This window comes from Schistocerca cancellata, chromosome 5, assembly GCF_023864275.1.
Source record: "Schistocerca cancellata isolate TAMUIC-IGC-003103 chromosome 5, iqSchCanc2.1, whole genome shotgun sequence".
NCBI classification, from domain to species: domain Eukaryota; kingdom Metazoa; phylum Arthropoda; class Insecta; order Orthoptera; family Acrididae; genus Schistocerca; species Schistocerca cancellata.
The window spans coordinates 299,359,727-299,376,406 of NC_064630.1; the positions used below are offsets into that span (position 1 = coordinate 299,359,727).

The 16,680-nt window shown below is 39.7% G+C and overlaps 1 protein-coding gene across 2 annotated transcripts in view; it reads right to left on the bottom strand.

Annotated features, from left to right (window-relative positions):
- Positions 1–16,680, bottom strand: part of LOC126187876 (DDB1- and CUL4-associated factor 5) — a 101,913-nt gene that overhangs the window by 18,714 nt on the left and 66,519 nt on the right. For both annotated transcript variants that reach the window (XM_049929208.1, XM_049929209.1), the window contains exon 9: positions 12,010–12,193. In XM_049929208.1, coding sequence (XP_049785165.1) covers positions 12,010–12,193 — 184 coding nt within the window. The remainder of the gene's footprint in view (positions 1–12,009; positions 12,194–16,680) is intronic.

Consider the following 16,680-nt stretch of genomic DNA (forward strand, 5'->3'; position numbering starts at 1 on the left):
AGTAAGCGCAAGTTCCGAAATACGTTGGTAGGTGCCATCACAACTAACTTCTGCCGTCAAATATATGTAGCGCTACACAGGCATGCTTTACAGGCACAAAGATAAATACTGGCACCAAAACCTCTGCGTCAGTAAATAAATTTAAAAAAAAGGTGGAAGACGAGCTTTTTTCTCCGCCCCGACCACTGCATTTTCATACATTTCCCAACGAAGTAAATACAAATTCCGTATTGTTCATCTTCGAATGTAGCAGCTTTTCAATGTACTACGAAAATCCGACTGGCAAGACCGTTTGCGATGTTTGTCAGTATGGCCAATTCTACGTTCCGATTTTTTTTCTATCTGTGAGAAGAGATGGTTGCTAATGGTAACTTTTGTGAATTCTGAATCACATGCAGTATTCTCTTCACCATAAGAATAATACGAATATAAACATTTTGCCCTGTATTCTTTCGTGTTTGCTGCTATCTCATTTAAATCCTGTCTGCCTAATAAACTACGAAACTAGAGTGAGACAACACAAACGCGGAAGTATACACATATGTCATGTTCATATTCGTATTATTCTTATGCCTAATAGTGATACAGTCAGAAATGAAGCACGGCAACTGACTAGATTTTTAAATCTAAGATGACTCTAATTTCTGTGCAGAAAATAATGTACTAAAGAGGCGTCTGCAAAGATTTTCAAACGGAGAAAAATTTTCGCTAAACTCTCGTTCAGAACATCTTCTATCATACGCAGTTTATTATTTGGTTCTTGTTGATCATTATCAAAGAAAGCAGCAGTGTAAATAACAACAAATAGCAGTCTCTTGCCATTGTTTCACTACTTTGACAATTACTCTCTTTTTTTTTATTGTAAGCGGCAGTAGCATGCACAAAAGCAAACCATGCCGCGAGCGGCGACAGGTCGTCAACATTCATTATCGGAATGCGACAAACAATGCATGGCACAGTACAGTTACGCATTTTCAGCTTAGAGTGACGAAAACACATATAACAAAGAGAACGGCAATTATCAGATCAAAGAAAAATAAGCAATCAATTCAAACCAGACGAAGCACGTGAAAAACGAAGGGTACCCGCATAAATAAGGATGGAGCGCCTGATGCATAGCAATGGCTACCTGGTAAAGCTTAACTGCTAAGCTTACGGCTCGAACCAAACTACTGTAGCTGTATCGTCATTCATTCGACCTGAATTATGTCTCACATTACAATGGACCAACTTTGTTTCGATTTGGAGGTGCGGCCTAAAACTTTTCTCTCCCCTTGAATTTCGAGTCTTAAATTTCAGCTGCGACTTAGATTTGGGAAATTATTTTTTCCTTTATTTCGAGTCTCATTTTTCAGGTGTGGCTTAGATTCGAGTGCGGCTTAGATTCGAGTAAATACGGTAGAAGCAATTTGAAGGCGGGCTGCTAGATTTGTTACTGGTAGGTTTGATCATCACGCAAGTGTTATGGAAATGCTTCAGGAACTTGGGTGGGAGTCTCTAGAGGAAAGGAGACGTTCTTTTCATGAATCGCTACTGAGGAAATTTAGAGAACCAGCATTTGAGGCTGACTGCAGCACAATTTTACTGCCGCCAACTTACATTTCGTGGAAAGACTACAAAGATAAGATAAGAGAAATTAGGGCTCGTACAGAGGCATATAGGCAGTCATTTTTCCTTCGTTCTGTTTGGGAGTGGAACAGGGAGGGAAGATGCTAGTTGTGGTACGAGGTACCCTCCGCCACGCACTGTATGGTGGATTGCGGAGTATGTATGTAGATGTAGATGTAGATCTTTTGTTTCCCAATTAAGACACCGAAGTAGCATTACATGAAAAGGCTTGCAGCAGGCAAGTTGACACTTGTTTGAGACAACAAAAGTATCAGCCTTTATTGTTTCAGGTTAGAGTCAGCCATTATTGTTTCAGGTTACATGTTTCAGGTTACCTGGCATATTGCAACTACGGGTCTTATTCTTTGCCAGATTCCAGACCAGTTTTATAGGATTTGGGTCTAGATAGTATGGCGGCAATACCTGGGAACAATTTTCTTGCAAAATTTTGTCAGTGGAATGGAAGAGCAGGAGGCTGATGCTCCTGAATTAATGCCAAAAGTCTGGCTTTCCTTGTCTCTACGTATTTTTAATTTTTTTCTATCCATTTCTGCATGATAGTCATTGAGGAGAAGTTACCATGAAACAAAATTCTACATTCACAAAAATGAAATGTTGTCTTGAATCATTGCTTGACAACATTTAATCAGTGTGCAGTGTGTATGAGAAGTAAATAAACTGTAGGCCACTTTCAATTTGATACTTCATTTTTTGTACAAATGTGTGTTCTGTTTTCTACTATACCTGCCAGCATATGTTACTGATAATGGAGCAGAGGCACTACAGTTAAACTTAGACATGCACCACTGAGATGCAGCCACAGAGTCTCATGGTCTGACCCACTGAGTGTCACAGGGTAAGCGGGCACCCACAGCTCAGACTAGTATCATATACTGCAGGCGCTCAGTTCTGTCATGCCTAGTTGCTATTCGGTGTTCAACCATGCTTTAGGTTTAAACATTCTGGCTTACATTATTGGTGTTTGTCCAGTGCTCTGCTCACAACAATACTGGTTTTGTTCACAGATCATGAGTGTGTATCAGGTGTAGATTCTTTACTTCTTATCCCATCATGTTTATGGTGTTGTCTTCATCTTCGGTTCCTGTGTTACGGACCCCAAATTTATGGAACTGTGGCTGCAACAGCTGTCATTCCAACAGCAACAGTTTGCAGCTCAGCAGAAACAGTAGTCTGCTCTCCCGTAGCCCATGTCCCAGCAACAACAGCACCCGTGTCAGTCAGAGGTGGCACATGTACTACCACTGACATTTGCTTCCTCTGATGAGATTTCTGAGAGCTGGGACATCTATCTCCAACATTCTGACCTGCTTTATTGTGCATTCAATATTTCCAGTAAGCAGAAATGTGATTTACTCTTTATCTTCTAGCAATCATTTGTACAAAGTGGAGGAGAAATTGAAGGCACCCTCAGAACCTAGTGAACTGTCTAAGTTATCTTTGTGCTCTGTGAACTGAATACTATGCTCAGCAGATGTGCCATGTTGCTGCTAGGTTTTAGTGTAATCAATGTCATAAACAACGTGGACAATCATATGCCACTTGGGCTGATTTGCGGCATTTCATACACAATTGCAGTTTTCTGTGCCAGAACTGTGGAGTTTCATTTGTGGAATTGTTGATTCAGGATGTGATTTGTGCCTGGCCCTGACAGGGAGGTCAGTGCTAAAGTTTTGGTCAAGTATGATCCTAGTCTTGGTGAAATGGTTGAAATTTCTAAATCTTTCAAGGTAGCTTTGGAAGCTCATCATGCTTTTACTAATGGCATTCACATTTGCCCAATAATACCAGCAACAGATGCAAATCAGGACAGTATTTCAGTGGTTTTGGCTTAAGTTGTGAGATGGTATAGAGGTCCAATTGCCTTCACGTTCAGCAGCTCAACTACTTCCAAATTGAGAAAGAGTGTTAAAAGTTTTGTGAATATTTGTAAAGTAGCAAATTTCACCCACTGACTGCCCACAACCTATCGGATTCCTCGTTTGGGCATCGATTTGAGCCCTTACGTATGACAGAACAGCATCTGCAGTGCTGGGCATTGTTTTCAAATGGGTATCATAATGACGTCCATCTTCACCCCACCACCCAATATGCTAACGAAGATTGCCCTGTCCCATCTCCCTCCTGGCCCCACTGAGGAACTCAACTGAGATGAAACTGTTTTGCATTAGATTAACAGCAACAAATAGCTTTGGACAAATACCCACTGGCACACGAGGTCACTGCAAAGTCATCCCACAACCCCAACATGTAAAAAGTTTTGTCAACAGTCCAAAAGGGTTAACCGGAGCTTGTGTCCTGCCAAGCTGACCCAGTTCTTCAAAAATAATTCACGCTACATCACCAGCTCAATACCTCTTGGTGTGTCTAGACTTTGCTCATGGAAAACTCTGACTGGTGGGTTGTCAATCTGGCTCTACTCTGGTCCTGCATTGTCTAGCTCTTTCATCCAGCCCATAAGGGGATAAGGCACATGAAGGCATTGGCCCGGCAGCACATCTACTTCCCCAGCATCAAGCTGACAATGAACACACATGCTGCTTCTGAATTTCCTGCTCCTCCAATTAGGAGTCTGCAGTCTAAAGTTTTTTGTCATGGCTCTGCCTTGACCACCCATGGGAGAGGGTTCACTTCAATTTTGCTGGTTCATTTCAGAAGCTATGTGGTTGTTGGTTATGGATGCCCTTTCAAATTTCTCACATGTCTACTACCATCCTTGGCACCTTTCATGCCCTTGACAGGATTTTCACCACTGAGAGCGCAACTTGCACCATAGTATCTGACAATGGGCCTCAATTTATGTCAACTCTGTTTGAAACCTTCTGTTGCCTAAACAGTGTCAACAATCAGACCACCATGCCTTTTCATTCTGCCTCCAATGAGGAGGCTGAACAGCTGAATCTGTACATTCGAAACACAGATGCAGAAGGCCTTACAAACATCATCGACTGAGGAAGCATTGCACAACTGCCTTGTGAGATATTGGTCCATCCCGATCAATGACGTTACTCCAGCCAAACTTCTGTATGGCCACAGGCATCACACCCTGTTAGATCTCCTGCATTCCATGCAGTGTGTCCCTCCTACATACAGAGTGCTGGTGCCTGGACTTCATGTTTGGCCAGCATCTAGGGTGGGCCATTGGCATTGTCAACAGCCACAGAAGTCACCAGCTGTTCAACATGGAAGATGGGAGACTTCGTCTGCTTGCCATTGCAACCAGCTCTGGCCACCACCACAGTTTCAATCAGTGCTCCTGTACTTAACTCCTCCACCACCCTGCAGAACAGACACAAGGGTCACCTGAAACCAGGCCTCTTGCCCTCTCAGACATATCCTGTGCCATGGTCAACCTCCATCCTCATACCCCTGCTTGCTCAGAGACATGTGACGGGGTCACAATTTGGGAACATAAGGTGATGGAATGCTCCTTCCACCCAAACTGCACCTTGCCCCCATGGCACTGGATCACTCTCAAGCAGCAGATGCACTCTTGCCTCCTCCGCTACCACAGCCCTCAAATGAGCTTCCTGTTGGGGTTGACACCATGCCGATGGTCCTCAATCCACTGGCAGCAGGCAATATCCCTTGCGTCACCCACCTCCCCCATCACAGAAACCATCAGGGTAACTTTTGATCATACATAGCAATTTCAGGGAGGAGGGATTTAATATACCCACCAGAGGACATTAGCAATAATGGAGCAGTGCCACTACAGTTAAATTTAGTCAAACGCCACCGGGGGTGTGCCTACAGTCACATGATGTGACTCATTAACGGCCATGGGGTAAGTGATCCACCACCAATCAATCTAGTATCTTATGCCTCATGTGTTTAGTTGTATGATGCTTAGTTGCTATTCAACACTGCAAAATCCAGTATAGAATGTAATAATATTATGAACAGAATAGTTGTTACAATATAGGACAGAGATGGTGAGTCACAGATAGGCACAACATAAAGATTGTCAGAAAATGAGCTTTCAGGCAACAAGGCCTTTGTTGGAGATAGAAGAACACACACACACACACACACACACACACACACACACACACACACACACACACAGGGGTGGGGGATAGTAAAGTGCAGCTTGTCGGAGCATACAGGGACGGGGTGGAGAGAGGGTAGGGCAGCTAGTTGCAGTCAGGAGGTTAGAAGGAAGGCGGGTGGGGGGGGGGGGGGGGAGGTAGTGGAAAAAGGGAGAGGTAAAAAGACTGTGTGTGCATTGGCGGAATAGGAATAGAAGACAGTATAGTGGTGGAATGAGAACAGGGAAGGGGCTATAGGGTAAGGAGAGAGACTAACAAAGGTTGAGGCCAGAAGGTTTATCGGAACACAGGATATATTACAGAGAGAGTTCCCACCTGTGCAATTCAGAAAAGCTGATGTTGGTGGGAAGGATCCTGGCACAGGCTGTGAAAAGCAGCCACTGAAATGAAAAATATTGTGTGGACGGGGTGCTCGGCAACAGGTCCAGCTATTTCTTGGCCACAGTTTGCCAGTAGCCATTCATGTAGAAGCAGCTTGTTAGGTGCCATGCCCACGTAGAACGCAGCACAGTAGTTGCAGCTTAGCTTGTAGACTGGTTTCACAGGTAGCCCTGCCTTTGATGGGATAGGTGATGCTTGAGACTGGACTGGAATGGGTGGTGGCAGAAGGATGTATGGGACACGTCTTTTTGTTGGGCCTATCTGTGACTCAGCATTTCCACTATATGTTGAGGAGCAACTATTCTTTTCATAATATTGCTAGTTGCTATTCAGTCCTGCTTTTTTAGACTTGGGCATTCTGGTTTAGGTTTTGGTGTTTGTTCAATGCTCCACTCATGAAAACATTGACTTTGTTCAAGGATCACAAGTGTGCTTTAGTGCAGATTCTTTATCTTGTCCACATAGAGTGACTCATTTATTCAGGCACCTACATCTACACCTACATCTATGTGATTACTCTGCTATTCACAATAAAGTGTCTGGCGGAGGGTTCAATGAACCACCTTCAAGCTGTCTCTCTACCGTTCCACTCTTGAATGGCACGTGGGGAAAACGAGCACAAAAATTTTTCTGTGAGAGCCCTGATTTCTCTTATTTTATCGTGATGATCATTTCTCCCTATGTAGGTGGGTGCCAACAGAATGTTTTCGCAATCGGAGGAGAAAACCGGTGATTGAAATTTCATGAGAAGATCCGGCCACAATGAAAAACGTCTTTGTTTTAATGATTGCCACTCCAATTCGCATATCATGTCTGTGACACTCACACTTATTCCACGATAATACAGAACAAGCTGCCCTTCTTTGTACTTTTTCTATGTCATCTGTCAGTCCCACCTGATGCATATCCCACACTGCACAGAGATATTCCAGAATAGGGCAGACAAGCTTGGTGTAAGCAGTCTCTCTAGTAGACCTGTTGCACCTTCTAAGTGTTCTGCCAATGAATCGCAGTCTTTAGTTTGTCATACCCACTATATTATCTATGTGTTCGTTCCAATTTAGGTTATTTGTAATTGTAATCCCTACGTATTTAGCTGAATTTACAGCCTTCAGTTTTGTGTGACTTATCGCATAATCGAAATTTAGCTGATTTCTTTTAGTACTCATCTGAATAACTTCACACTTTTCTTTATTCAGGGTCAGTTGCCACTTTTCGCACCATACAGATATCTTATCTATTTTGCAAGTCATTTTTATCATCTAATGACTTTACAAGGTGGTAAATAACAGCATCATCTGCAAACAATCTAAGACAGCAACTCAGATAGTCTCCAATGTCATTAATATTATTTTGTGCAATTCTGCAATACAGGTGCAACAACAACGGAGGAATAGCTATTGAAAGGTCAGACAAATGTGTGGTTGCTGAAGAGGGGCAGCAGCCTTTTCAGCAGTTGTAGGAGCAACGGTCTGGATGATTGGCTGATCTGGCATTGTAAAATCAACCAAAACGGACTTGCTGTGCTGGTACTGCGAACAGCTGAAAGCAAGGGGAAACTACAGCCGTAATTTTTCCTGAGGGCATGCAGCTTTACTGTATGGTTAAATGATGATGGGTGTCCTCTTGGGTAAAATATTCCGGAGGTAAAATAGTCCCCCATTCGGATATCTGGGCGGGGACTACTCAGGACGACGTCGTTATCAATACAAAGAACACTGGCATTCTACGGATCGGAGCATGGAATGTCAGATCCCTTAATTGGGCAGGTAGGTTAGCAAATTTAAAAAGGGAAATGGATAGATTAAAGTTAGATATAGTGGGAATTAGTGAAGTTTGGTGGCAGGAAGAACAAAACTTCTGGTCAGGTGAATACAGGGTTATAAATACAAAATCAAATAGGGGTAATGCAGGAGTAGGTTTAATAATGAATAAAAAAATAGGAATGTGGGTAAGCTACTACAAACAGCATAGTGAACACACTATTATAGCCAAGACAGGCACAAAGCCCAAGCCTACCACAGTACTACAAGTTTGTATGCTGACTAGCTCTGCAGATGAAGAGATTGACGAAATGTACGATGAGATAAAAGAAATTATTCAGATACTGTTGTAGAGTGTTTCAGAGAGAGCATTAGGGAACAATTGATAAATACAGGGGAAAGAAATACAGTAGAAAAAGAATGGGTAGCTTTGAGAGATAAAATAGTGAAGGCAGTGGAGGTACAAGTACATAAAAGGATGAGGGTTAGTAGAAATCCTTGGGTAGCAGAAGAGATATTGAATTTAATTTATGAAAGGAGAAAACAAAAAAAATACAGTAAATGAAACAGGCAAAAAGGAGTATAAACATCCAAAAAATGAGAGCAACAGGAAGTGAAAAATGTCTAAGCAGGAATTGCTAGATGACAAGTGTAAGGATGTAGAGGCATGTATCACTAGGGGTAAGATAGATACTGCCTACAGGAAAATTAAAGAGACCTTTGGAGAAAAGAGAACCACCTGTATGAATATCAAAAGCTCAGATGGAAAACCAGTTCTAAGCAAAGAAGGGAAAGCATAATGGTGGAAGGAGTATATAGAGGGTCTGTACAAGGGCAGTGTACTCCGGGGCAATGTTACGGAAATGGAAGAGGACATAGGGAGATACGATACTGTGTAAAGAATTTGACAAAGCACTGGAAAACCTAAGTTGAAACAAGGCCCTGGTGGTAGACAACATTCCGTTACAGCTACTGATAGCAGTCAGCCATGACAAAACTCTTCCACCTACTGAGCACTATGTATGAGACAGGCGAAATACCTTCAGACTTCAAGAAGAATATAGTAATTCCAATCCCAAAGAAAGCAGGTGTTGACACGTGTTAAAATTACTGAACTATTAGTTTAAAGTCATGTCTGCAAAATATTAACACATATTCTTTACAGACGAATGGAAGATCAGGGAAGATCATTTTGGATTCCGTAGAAATGTTGGAACACATGAGGCAATACTGACCTGATGACTTATCTTAGAAGATAGATTAAGGAACAGCAGACCTACATTTCTAGTATTTGTAGACTTAGAGAAAACTTTTGACAATGTTGACTGGAATACACTGTTTCAAATTCTGAAGGTGGCAGGGGTCAAATACAGGGAGCAAAAGGCTATTTACAATTTGTACAGAAACCAGATGGCAGTTATATGGGTTGAGGGGCATGAAAGAGAAGCAATGGTTGGGAGGGAGTGAGGGTTGTAGCGTATCCCCAACGTTGTTCAATCTGTACATTGAGCAAACAGTACAGTAAACACAAGAAAAATTTGGAGTGGGAATTAAAATCCATGAAGAAAATATAAGAACTTTGAAGTTTGCCAACAACATTGTAGTTCTGTCAGATACAGTAAAGGACCTGGAAGATCAGTTGAACGGAATGGACAGGGATATAAGATGATCAACAACATAAGCAAAACAAGAATAATGGAATGTAGTCGAATTATATCAGGTGATGCTGTGGGAATTAGATAAGGAAATGAGGCACTTGGAGCAATGGATGAGTTTTGGTATTTGTGGTGCAAAATAATTAATTATGGTCGAAGTAGAGAAGATATAAAATGTAGACTGGCAATGGCACGGAAAGCATTTCTGAAGAAGAGACATTTGTTAACAACGAGTGTAGACTGAAGTGTCAAGAAGTCTTTTCTGAAAGTATTTGTATGGAGTGTAGCCCTGTATGTAAATGCAACATGGACAGTAAATAGTGTAGACAAGAAGAGAATAGAAGCTTTCAAAATGTTGTGCTACAGAAGAATATTGAAGATTAGATTAGTAGATCACATAACTAATGACAAGGTATTGAATAGAATTGGGGAGAACAGAAATTTGTGGCACAACTTGACTAGAAGAAGTGATCAGTTGATAGGACATGTTCTGAGGCATCAAGGGATCACCAACTTAGTATTGGAGGGCAGTGTGGAAGGTAAAAATCATAGGAGGAGACCAAAAGATGAATACACAAAGCAGACTCAGAAGGATGTGTGTTTCAGTGGGTATTTCGAGATGAAGAAGCTTGCATAGGATAGAGTAGCATGGAAAGCTGCATCAAACCAGTCTCTGAACTGAAGACCACAACAACAACATTCTTTTGTGTGTATAATTTTAAACCACTTTCTGGTGGCACTTGTCATCATTGAATTGCCCAGTTAGTTATTTGCAATATCTATCTGGACAATCCAATGAAGGGGTGATGTGACAGAGCAAGCTGGGATATTTTTACTTTCCATCTTGTTTTGCCATCTGACTCCTTAAAATTCATTTTTTTAATGTCTGACTAATTACCATTAACATATGTGAATATAAATTCGTAGCCACATATGTGAATATAATCTGCATTTTCATAAAAGAGAAAGGTTGGCCCTCAGTCTTACAGAATACACCACCAGATCTAATTTTGTGCTTACTTTTATGTATGTAATTAATTTCCTGATTTATTTTGACTGTTCCTTTCATTATAGAGTGAAATCAGTAATGGTTTTGTAACTTAAAATTCTATTGTAGACCTATAAATAAATATAAATTCTGTACTAATTATAAACATTTGGAGGAACACCTACTGTAATATATTCTTAAAGGATCTATTTGGCTCTATTCGAAAAAATGTTAGTAAAGCCAGCCCTTAATTAATTCCAAAGTAATTGACAGTTTTGTCAAAAGTATTGTTTGCATAATGATATTTGTTAATTTCATGATTTAAACAAATAATTTGGCCTAACTCTTGTAGTAGAAGAAACAGTTAAAAAGAAGGTAGATTTTGATGTATTCAGTTAATTTGATGAGTGACATTTTAATAGTAATTTCTGTAAATTAAACATCAAAAATGTATAGTGTCAGTGACTATTATTGTGAGGATACATAAGGGCCCAATTTTTGATCCCGAGACAAGTCAGTCCACAGACGAGTTCCAGACGAGAAACCTGTGTTGGTTAGAACAACAACAATGCAACAACTTAATTGTGAAATAAGTGTAACACAATTAGGCCATGTATTGAAACAATGACAGTGTCTGTTCCATACATACCTGATAATTCTGAAAGAACTGTGAACTATGCGGTTATGCTTTTTAATGCCCACAAATATTCAACAGTAAACTATTGCAGCAGTATGTGGATGTTTGCCTGCAACCCATTAATGAGACTTATCGAAAGTTAAACAATAGTCCACTGGCCATATTAACCATGTGTATTGGGGGCTTGTGAACAGTGAAAGTAAAGAACTGTGAAACGCAAATGTGCACCTGTCGGCTACATCATTTAAAGTAGTCAGTATAGATTTTCCACCCCCCATTTTTCTCTCGAAAGTAGATTACAAAGGCTCAGTAATATTGATATTTGGTGACTATAGTGAACAGGGGAGATTTACCAATTAATCCTCTTGCCTTCAAAACCAGTCCCGGATGATGCGAGCTGTGTCCAGGGTCCCTGTTATCATGGAGCACAGCAGCATCATGGGGGAATAAACATTGTACAATGAAACGGATCTAACTAGCCAAAATGGCCACATAGTCCTTGATGGTAATGCAGCTTTGCAGAGTAACCATGGGCCCTATGGAATACCATGTCATCGCTGCCCAAACCATCACTGAATCCCTGCATGTTTAATTCTTGGGATGTGAATAGGGCCAGAAGTTGGAAACTGAGTGAAACAAGATTTATCCAACCAAATGACTTTCTTCCCTTGCTCCAAAGCCACCCTACAAAAGCTCAGCAAAATGTGGTACTCCTGTTCTCTCAGATTCCAAGTGAAACAAATGTCTCCCTCTCTGCTTCTGAGGTAAGTATTACTCAGCAACATGACGCATAATTTCATTTCAAACTTTTTTCCATTCTTGACTGGTTACATAAGCCTTTTTCTTGGCAACAAACACAAATTATATATAGTGGTGAATATAATTACATAAGAAACTTATTTCATACCTGTAAATGCAGATTCAGAATCAGATTGAGAGGATGCAACTGCATAGGCAGTAGTAGAGACATCAGAACTGTGAATGTCATCAGAGATCCATCCTTCAATTTCACGTTGCACAAGTGAGTCAAAGAATGCCATCATCCGTGGATCTTCTTTTGTTGACTGATGACTGTAGTCGTGAGTCATAAACTGCATGTAAATGAATACAAGTTCTCGGATAAATACTGAACAACAACAACAACAACAACAACAACAACAACTACTACTACTACTACTACTACTACTAGTAGTAGTAGTAGTATTAAATAGTGTATCTTACTCTACATGATGACTTAAAATTCAAATGTGTGAATAAAACAAGAGTAAAGCATAATGCTCCCCATAATTATGTATTACACCACTGATTCCTACTTAGTAGCCTATGGTACCAAAATAATAATACTCAGTGCACAAAAATAACACAAATTTCTGATTTCCACAAATGCATTAATGAATTTAAAAAGTGTCAGTTCCACATTCGAGTTTTAAACAGAACATTTGTGCCAACATACCAATCCACAGAATGAAAAATATGACAGAACCTGACAGATTCTGACTGACTCCCATACATAAAACAAAGGTAGTTTTATCAAAACCATTCAAATGTGTAAAGTCAATAACTGTCCCTATTACCTTACTGCACCGGCTCCACTACTGCATAGCATCTCACTGTCAATACTCTGAAAACACTGTCAAGTCTGTGTGGCAGAGTACAACTTTCATTTCATCACATACTAATGTTTTTTGCTATGTAGCAGAATGACAGTTTATACGCCGGAGGTGGTGCAATTACGACTATTACTACTTCAGTCTCTATGAAAGAAACATATACAGTGGTAATAATATTAGTTCATTTTGCACTGAAATTCACATTGGGACTTACAAGGTGTTTGCAGAAATTCTCTTATATTCTCCTACAAGTCAAACAAGTCTAAGGCAATGTACCCTGTTTTTGTTGGTGTCACATGAGGTTCCTTATATCGAACCTGATATTGATTCCACTCACTGAAGAATTACTCCAGTATAGGTTGAACAAATAATTTCTAAGAAAACTCTAAAGATAATACATAGCTTGCTTATGACGCAAAACCTTCTCTCCACAAATATTAGAGAGATGCATTCCATATTCCCAAAAACTGCTACTTCCAACATCTGCATGATATTACTGACTCAGTGGGGACTTATTAACAGTTAGATGCCGGCTTACTCAAATCTTGTCCTGATCCAAATGGATAAGAGAAAAATGTTTAATGGCTAATAATTTCACATAGATTACTGCATCATCTATGACTCCAAGACTGCAACTATCCACTCATTCATTAATACCAAGTGAATAGGGACAACTCAACCAAACTTCCCTTGATCAGATGAAATATCACTACTGTGATTGTGTATGATCCCTTCTCCAGGACATGAGACATAATCTGCTTGTCAAACCATCTTCAGTCCCATCACAAGAGTCAGTTTCTCGGCTTTTCTAAGCATTTTCTGAAGCAAGTGTCCATGCAATACAGAACTGGAAGGCTTGAGGGACCAAACATACTGTGCTTGAGGGATCAAACATACTGTGTTCCCACATGACTGCCAGTCCACACAGGTATCTGATTAACTATATCCATCTCCGAACAATAATTTGAGTAGCAAATCTTTTGGGTTTCACATGACCGGCATTTTCAGAAACAACATGGGTTGCAGATAGGTCACTAGTTTTCAACTCAGTAATATCTTAGAATTATTCTACAAAAACAAATAAAACACATCAGCTTTCTGTGGTAAATTTTTCTACTATTACTTCTTCTTCTTCCAGCCTTCTTTTAAAAATAAGTGCGACATGTCCTCACGTTAATTAATCTACTGTACATTGCTGTTAAAATTACTGTAAACATACAAGCAAATACATGAGCATCATCACACTATAAGGTGTAGTTGAATTTAATCAATTTTAGTTACTTTTCAATACTGGCCTAGCTGATATTGTATCATTCATCTTTGCAATTGCACTGCAATTAAACAGCTTTTATATCCTTTGGTTTTTTAACAAAGAAAGCTTCCACTTTATTTTAGGCATAAGTTCGCAGCATTTTATAAGAATAAACAGAGCTACAATACAAAAGCTGATTTTGACCCAATTTTCTTGTATTTGTCTAACAAATGATGGCAGGAAACTCTGAATTGCCACCTTGCACCCAGAGACAGAGTTGGCCTGTATGAACACAGTGTTGTCACATGATGTTTTACTTCTGAACACTTGTTCATTTCAATACCCTCAGGAATTGTGGAACACCTGTCTGGTAAACACACTTTACCACTAGCCCAATTTATTTTGCTGCTGTTACACCCATGAGTTCCTAGCAACCATACGAGCCTTGGTTTTCTCCGCCAATCAAGGTCTGAGTGAAGTTTGGCTAATGCTGATTTCCTGCGTTTCTGCAGGAGTGTGTAGTGCTCATGCTTCAATACACATGTGCTTACTGGTAACCAGTTGCTCAATATAAATGTCATCACACTCATATCTTACATTATATGTGTCTGCAGTGTGGAAACGTCTACGAAATTACTTGTGAACCCCAAAAGATTGCAGTCTTGGTGCCATTATGAAATATCATTTTATTATTTCTGAGATAAAGCATTTTTCTATTCTTACATACTTTGTTTTCAATGCATCTCATAAATTTTGGCAGGAAATGTGGCAGGAGCTCATTTTGCCCACAACTGAGGTTATCAACGTCAATTACCCTGTGAGCTTACACTACCAGTCCACATAGGCATCTGAATGATTGTTTTGGCTTCCAGAAGACTTAATGTACTAGGTTGCCTCTTGGGGTTCTAAACACTTAGACATTCAGAAAAAGAACTGTGCCATTATTTTCTGTCTCCAGTAGGTGTACATTTTTATGTCAACTGTTGGGGTACCAAAGAAACTTGCCACTTCCTCATAGGCCCAAATGATGAATGGGTCACCCACATATTTAATAAAAAAAATTATAGCAGCAGTGTTGAATTTAATGCTGATTGTTACAAGGCCTCCATGAACATATCAGTTTTTCCTTTCACAAGCCCATCTGTTGTTACAGGTGAAAATAGAGAATGGAGGAACCACCATCATTCCATCTACATGTTCATGCAATATCTGATGTGCTAACTACACACTGCTTGTATTGGGACACCCTCCCCCAGCTTTACTTTTCCTCAAGAGTAGTAGTTGATACCAGTAATATTTTTCAAATGTTGGACAGGTCAATATTATCTCAGCTGTTTTTTTTTCTGAAAAATTTCATATAATTTTATACATAATACATTATATTTCAAGCTAAAATTTATGACCAGGAATTATTATTTTGGATGTTATAAATGATAGATACTAGTTCTGAATGTACAGTTAGAATTATTTTTTTTTAGAAACATTTGAAATTATGAATTATTTGGCACACTTAACACATATATTAATAATTGCACAATCTAGTACTGTTTATTATGATTATTTATGAATTCATTTATGAAATAATATTTGAAACTAATACAAATTCAGTTGTCAAGAAATATTGTAAACTGTTTGGAATATTGTTATTACAGCAGAGTGAAGCATGCCTCAGATGTGATTGGATGTATTTTTGTGTTTTGGGTGAACAATATAATTTTGGCTTTGTTAACATGAAAATTTCAAAAGATTGTGAGATATGCTAAAATGTGACAAAATAAATTAATGTAAAAACAAAAATTCTGCAACAACAATCTTCAAAATTATTTAGATGAATTCAACCATGAGGGCCTAAAATGTGAGAATTTCAGCTTCAAGAATCAGATGCCTAGACAAGAAGAACTGGATCCAATTCTACAAGAAAAGATAAATAAATTAAAAAGTTTATTCTAATCTTACTCCTCTGAATCTTCAGAAAAGACTTTACTTATTGCGTTAGGAAGGAGGGGGGAAATTACAAGTGGAGGCTCATCGGGGACTAATTGAGTAATAATGAAGTTTTGTCTGTTGCAGGAAGTGCTTTATCTTGTTAATTTTTGAAATTTATGCACGAACAAATTTTTGATCACATGGAGCAAAAATCTGAAGGCTGCCCAACAAAGCAAATCATGACAACAGTGACAATGTACTACCAATAATGACGGACGAAATGGCTCTGAGCCCTATGGGACTTAACTTCTGAGGTCATCAGTCCCCTAGAACTTAGAACTACTTAAACCTAACTAACCTAAGGACATCACACACATCCATGCCTGAGGCAGGATTCGAACCTGCGACCATAGCGGTCGCATGGTTCCAGACTGTAGCGCCTACAACCGCTTGGCCACCCTGGCCAGCAATGACGGACCAGTTCGAAAGAAAGTGACGAGGACTTTACAACTACATCTAAAGACATCAAAAAGGAAAGATAAGTACAAACTATTTGTGAACTTAATTTGTTTGAGGACTCATGATGTTGTTGTTGTTGTGTTCTTGAGTCCTGAGACTGGTTTGATGCAGCTCCCCATGCTACTCTATCCTGTGCAAGCTTCTTCATCTCCCAGTACCTACTGCAACTTACATCCTTCTGAATCTGCTTGGTGTATTCATCTCTTGGTCTCCCTCTACAATTTTTACCCTCCATGATGCCCTCCAATACTAAACAATCCCTTCTTCTAGT